This window comes from Myotis daubentonii, chromosome 18 (assembly GCF_963259705.1).
Source record: "Myotis daubentonii chromosome 18, mMyoDau2.1, whole genome shotgun sequence".
Lineage (NCBI taxonomy): Eukaryota > Metazoa > Chordata > Mammalia > Chiroptera > Vespertilionidae > Myotis > Myotis daubentonii.
In genome coordinates this window covers 35962624-35969483 of record NC_081857.1, presented here as the reverse complement: position 1 = coordinate 35969483, position 6860 = coordinate 35962624, and the positions used below count along the sequence as shown (strand labels likewise).

The following is a 6860-nucleotide window of genomic DNA, read 5'->3' as shown; positions in this document are numbered from 1 at the left end:
CCAGCCCTGACCATTCTGCCACCCCACTGCCTGCCCTCAGCCAGCTGAGCAGTTACAGAAAATAGAGAGCAACAACCAACATCTGTTAACGCCCAACTATACTAGTGTATCAGGCACTTTTCCAAGTGCTTCACACTTAATAACTTAAGGTACTTCCTCCAACAATTCTACGAGAAAAAGATGATTCCTCTCACTGTGCAGGTGAGGCTCAGCGACACCAAGCAACATGTACAAATTTACACAGTCAGTGCGGTTTCTTGGGCAACCCCGGGGCCTCAATTATTGATCTATTTTACTTCCTAAATCTCTCAAAAATCTATTTCCTCCATTGCCAGGTAGCCAGTTTAGGGCTCACCTGGATCCTCACGAGCCTACAACTGCCCCTCCACTTCCAATCTTCTCGATAGCCCATCTTCGCAGTTAAAACGACCTTTCGAAAAGGCAATTCTGATGATGTCAGCCCCCCAAGCCCCACTGTGCTTAATATTCCACAGGGGCTCCTGCTGCCCCAGTGTAAGCCCCACCCCCTCCCACATGGTTTTCAAGAAACTCTGCTTGAAAAGTACCTCCTCAGCTCTACCGCTTATGGTTTTCCTACTTCAACGTCACCTCCATTCCAGCCAACTGGGCTTCTCAGGCCCTGAAATACAAACACATCCTCTCATTGTCAGGCTTCTCTTTTCACTCTCTGCCTGGGCCAGTTTTATCTTTTATTCGTGGAGGAGATCACCTCCCTGACTAACAAAGTGTGGGGTCCTGTGTGTTCCTACTACATGCTGAGCTACTTTCCGTCACACATGCACCATTCTCACGAGTCTAAAACTCCTGTGAGGGCAGGGACTGTATTTTACCTTGTTCACCACTGTATCTCCAGTGCCTGCACGCAGTACAAATATTTTTAATGAATTTAAATGATTCTCAACTCAATGAGGAAGAAAAAAAGAAATTCATTTGAAAACGTTTTCAATTTTCTAATTTAATAGAAATAACCAAAACAATGTGGCTTTCAAACAAGGCTTTAAACTAATCTAATACAACTTCTACAACACATTCCAGAGCATTATAACAAGAAATATTTACAGGCAGCTAATGTATTAAATAACCATGAAAAGAAAATCTTGCTTTTATTACACACCAGCAAAAAACACAGGAACGGAACAACTAGAAACTGCAACCTTGTTTTAAAAAATTAAATATGATTATTTAGAGAATACAATACCACAGAAACAGCACTTTTTCTTTAAGAATCATATTGAAGGGTAGTTAACTATGTGCAAAAATAATAGTAGTTGTGGTAGTCGTAGTAATAAAATGAGGGGAGGACACCAGTTGAAATACTGGAAGCCAGGAACCAGGAAGGCTGTGAATTTAACCCTTTCGTGTGTCAGTATTTCTACATAGAAAATTAACAGGCTTTCAGATTGCACAAATCTTTTTTTATAGGTTTATATACATCTTTCACTGTGATTTAAAACATAGTAAATGCCTACATTTTTCAGAACAGGAGCAGACATGCATTTCGTTAAGATTGAAATTTAGGCCACACTTGAAAGGGAATATTGCAGTGGCACTTAGAAAATTATTTCTGTGCCTTCCCACATACAAATTTGGTGAATTTAAAAGAACAGCACTTTTCATTTTAAAGATCACTTGCTAGAAAAGGGCTCAACTTAATTTGTACATTTTGTAGTTTGATTATAACAAATATATCCAATGGATTTATTTTTGAGGATAATTTTGTTTCTCCGATACAATAAAAATATATATAAAAGACCACAAAGGCAAACACAAGGAACTAAGACTGAAGAAATGCTACACATGCATTTTGACCAAGTAAAAGAAACCGTTATATCCCAGAGTAACATGTTGAAATCTGAAATGTCTATGTAAACTGAGGCATATAAATTTTTTTCTTAAAAAAGTACCTTCAATTTTTTTACTCAAACACCTACTTTTAAAAAAATATGCAACTTTCCCCAATTTTTAAAATAAAATGCCACAATATATTGTCATTAGCTCCAGCATACATTTACTTTTCTTAATTTTTAATAGACAGACTGGGTGATATGCATACAAACTTTCCTAGAAAGTCACCATCCAGGAGAGGGTTATGGCGTGCTGAGGCAGCAGACGGAAGTAAAGCAGTGTTATTGCTTTATCAGGGAGATGACTGTGAGGAGGAGAACATCTAGGTCCAATGCATGATCAAACTGTGATGCACCTTGAAAACCGTGGCTCGCCTTCAGCAGACTACTAATCCAGATGGTGAGTGAAGAACTTCATTGTTTCAATTAGGAGAGATGGGGTAGATTTTATAGAGCTACTCACTGATCTAATGCTGATTATGCAAATAAGCAGTGCTAACAAGAAGTGAGGTTTTCATACTTCATTTGTTATGTGTGAGTGGAAGTAGGTAAGGGACTCAAAAGGTAAAGGGTGCCTGGCCAGTGTGGCTCAGTGCTTTGAGCATCAACTCGGGAGCCAAGAGGTCACCGATTCCTGCCCAGGTTGCAGGCTCGATCCCCAGTAGGGGGCGTGCAAGAGGCAGCCAATAGATTATTCTCTCTTATCATTGGTATTTCTCTCTCCTTCCCTCTCCCTTCTTTCCTTTCTTTCTACAAAATCAATAAAAACTTTTTTTTAAAGGTAAAGGGAGAGGGTGCCACAGCATCTACTCCCATTTTGGATACTGAGAGGCTGTTTAGTAACATATGGTAGGCCATAATCCAAGGGCATAGTCAGAAGACCTAAATCTTTTAACTTATTAACACTAATCACTAATAATTAATTACATGGCAGGATACCTGCTGAGGTAATTGATAAATCTACAAATTGCACACTATAAACCTTTTGCTTCTATTTAAAAACATTGTTTCTTTGGATTAATGAAAAATTTTAAAAACTGTTACAACAAAAAGTGAGAACTAACTTTAAATTTTATTTAAAATTCCCTCATATAAGAAACAGAGTCAGAAAGTACCTTGTTGATTCCAAAATGGATTAATTTCAACAATGGCTCCAATGCCTAATCACTTCTCTGCGGCCGTGATTTGATATTTCTATACAGAGCATGACCTACAATCTAACGATTTGGAACACGCACATGCTTCACCTTATAAAGCAATTCCTTCAATGAATCAGCTCAGCTCAGTGTTAAAATATACAAATGTAGGCCAGCGGAATAGACTAAGGAACACTTTATTCTTGGTGTTCTCATAGCAGATAGGAACTGAAATGTGGCGAAAACTTTGCAAACCTTTAAGGAAACATTAACATCTCCAAATCTAAAATACTGCCTTTCAAGGAAGAATACAAATGTGAGAGTATAAAAACGAACAGGAACTGATATACAATGTTTGTCTTTTTAAAACATAATAGGAAATCATGTAAGATTTCTGAATATCAAGTTAATACTTTTGAACAGTTATATCAGTGCACAGATCAGCTTAGTAACAGTGATCAGTGTGCAAAAAAAAGCTTTAAATGAAATCTAAAGTGAACAACTTCATTTAATGGTGGTTTATGGACAGCTATTAACTAATGGTACTTCCTCAGCAGTATGAATTACCTTGTTAACAGAAATGGAGCCTATTAAATGTTGACAATAAGGTGGCTTTTTAAGAACCAAAGAACCAATTTTAAAATAAAACAAAGGGGATAAACCCCATCTAACATGGTAATATCTTTAAGAGAACACATTATCTTTTAAGGCCCCAAGTATTGAGAAATAAATATTTACTTAAAATTTTGTTTCTTCTGCCATTGGTAGAAAGTATTTATGACTTACTATCTAGTAATAGTGAAAGAGAGCAAACAAAAAACATTAGACAAAATGAAGCTATACGGCTAACTCTCCAGTTTTCAAAAATGTGCCCTTAGGTATGACTCCTGATAATGAAATCACAAATATTATAGGAAAGAGGGGAATAAGCACAGATAAAAGCATTTTTTAAACAATATTCTCCCTCTTATCAGAAAACTCTTCTTTAAAATTTGAGCAAGATGAGTTTGAAATATGTTTTTTAAATTTACAACAAAACTGAAAGAGAAGCCAAAAGGAAGTTAGAGAATGAAATAAGTCAATAGCAATGACAAAATCAATACCATTAGAAGGCTTGAATCATATTCATGTTTACCCCCACCACTTGTTAAGAAAAGAACAACAGCCCAAAGGAGTTTGCATAATAATTTCTTTAAAGCACTTTATTTTATTCAATATGCACTAAAAAATATTTACCTCTTAGACAATTATGTCAAATAATTTTTCTGAGTAACCTGTCTGAACTGCTTCAGCTGGATTTTTTAAAAGGCAAACGATTTGCCACAAATCTGATATCTGAAAATATCTAGTGGAGAGTCTTCTATTTTGGTCACTTTGTATTCTAATGTGTCCATACAAAAGCAGGACTAAAATTTTTAATCCAACAAAAGAGAAGCCTGTATACAGTCTAGACACACATCTTGGACATGAGCATCACAAATGAAGAGAAGAAAAATGAGACAGAGCCAAGGTGGTGTATCTGCCTCGGTGCTGAAATCAGGATTAAAGGTGGGTTACTCCAGGAACCATTCAAGTGGGGATTGGCTCATTTTCAGGATTTACTTACAAGTCTCTTCTCTGTCCTTTAGGCCCCAGTCCATGCAATGTCCCACTTGGTGGACAGATGAGTAATCTAACCCCACCGGGTTTATTTCAATATTTTGATATTTTAATAATAAGCTGCTTCTGAAGATTTTCTGAGAAGTCTGTTCTCTATTAAAATAAGATAGAACCTCAAAATATGAATGTGAACATTAGAAATAGACAGCATATATTACAAATCCATTCTTGATAGGAACATTAGTAAGAATACACATTAGCTTAAAAAACAGGCTCAGCAAATGTTGCCGATCTGCCAGAAGTTTTAGTTCACTATTTACAAATAAGACAAAGTGAAATACAGAAAATGTTACACATTTGGTAGCTGACAGATTACCGTTTGCCAATAGTGGTCTATCGGAAACTGACATGAAGGAAGACGGGTCAGAGCCAGCTATCCCCTCCTCAATCCAATCTAAATACACAAAAACTAGGCCAATATTCAACATTCTGCCTTTCATGGGAATAACTAGGAGCCGATGATTTGGTTGAGAGATGCAATTTGTGGACGTGTTTTCTGGGAATGATTACTATAATTACATGCTCTCCTACTGAAAAGTTACCATATTTACTTCAGTAGACCATTAAAGTTGATTAAATAATGATCAATGGTCATGTTCCCTAGACTCCAAGTACGAACAAAAAAAATACTGTTCTTTACACCAATATAAAAACTAAGGCCCAATAGCATCAAAATGAGAAAAAATGTAAGTGTATGATTCAATGCACATCTGTATTGACATAAAAAATGTCAACTTTAACTAGAAAACAAGCCAGTGTGTATGTGTGGAGGGAGAGGCATCAGAATTGTTTAATAGCTGTACGCTGTGGTCCACAGAGACAATTTATCAAGTGACATGACCCGCAAGTATTTATTTACTTATACATCCAGCATCCTGCACCAGTCAATACCACATACTCAACATCTGCCGATTCTAACAGCCAAAACTCTTCAGTAACAGAAATCTTCAAAGTATTTCACTTTTATTTTTACTTTTAATGGTGCAGAGTTGTCTCCCCTTCTTGACAAGAATGTGGTTTCTGTCCATTGTTTCAATCTAATACTGTGTAAAAGCTATCAGTTTCTTCAAGGAGGTGCCCCCACTGTAGGCAGAATTTTCCAGCAACACTTAAAAGTGTTTTCGCTCTCTTTTTAAACAATTGGTTTAAGTTCGTGTCTTTTTACTTTATATGTATTGGTCTGTCGTCTGACTTTAGGCGTTTTCTGCGGGGTTGTATAAAGTCTTCATCAGAGTCCTCAGTTACCTCACCATCATCCTCTTCCTGCTCAAACTCTGGCAAAGGTGCGAAGGTCCTGTCTGAGTAGATCTCTGTGAGTTTATCTTCAAAGTACAATGCAACTGCTTTCCCTGCCTGAGCTACTTCAGAATCAGCCTGCAAGCAAAAGATAGGATATTCACCTATTGGTAATGCATATTCCTTCACCAAGTGTGCATGGTCTGAAAAGCTTACCTTCAAATTAATCTCTTGTGTTTCTGCATAAACTTGAACAACTCTCATCATCTAAAAAGGATACCAGAGTCAAAAAAAAAAAAGGGAAATTATAAATCCTTTCTAAAATTATAAAACTGCACAGGACTGGCGACAAGAGTCAGCCATACTAGGGGTGTCAGATTATAAGTGCGATGACCAGATTATAAGTGCTTCCTAAAGTTGTACAGAACATGGAACCACTTTCTTTACAAAGTTCTAAGACTGAAGCTACCGTGAAACCTCAATAATTGTCTCAAATTCTGAATTACTGGGATCAACCTAAATAGAAATTGGTCAGAATATATCAATCTATTTAAGAGAAACATATCTGTAAGATGAATAATGTAAGAAATGTTGCTTTTAAAAATCTGCCAAACTTTCAACAAACCACTTTATCAGAATGCCATCTATATGACAATTAGTTAATCATAAATTATTTAACTATTACTAAAGCAGAAAAAAATGGGCCTTCTTCCTGGCAAATGCTAGCTATAGTTCATGAAAGCACATTTATTTAAAATAACCTAAGTGCATTAGAAAACAAGACAAAAGCTTGGGACTGTATTAATTTTACTTTGATAGAAGTTTTACTGTTCTCTGTGGCATACTGCTATTGAGGTGACTACACTTTTCACCTAGTAAGAACTTTTTAAAATTTTTTACAGTCATCTAGATGCTTCCAGAAGCAGCTATGAGTAAATTTTAAATGATTCAACATGATTTCTTT

At 36.3% G+C, this 6860-nt stretch overlaps 1 protein-coding gene across 1 annotated transcript in view; it reads right to left on the bottom strand.

The window, feature by feature from the left end:
• Positions 1–950: 950 nt before the first annotated feature.
• Positions 951–6860, bottom strand: part of TRIM33 (tripartite motif containing 33) — a 65367-nt gene continuing 59457 nt past the window's right edge. Inside the window, 2 exon segments of the mRNA XM_059673856.1 lie at positions 951–6034; positions 6113–6163. Coding sequence (XP_059529839.1) covers positions 5822–6034; positions 6113–6163 — 264 coding nt within the window. The 3' untranslated portion in view covers positions 951–5821.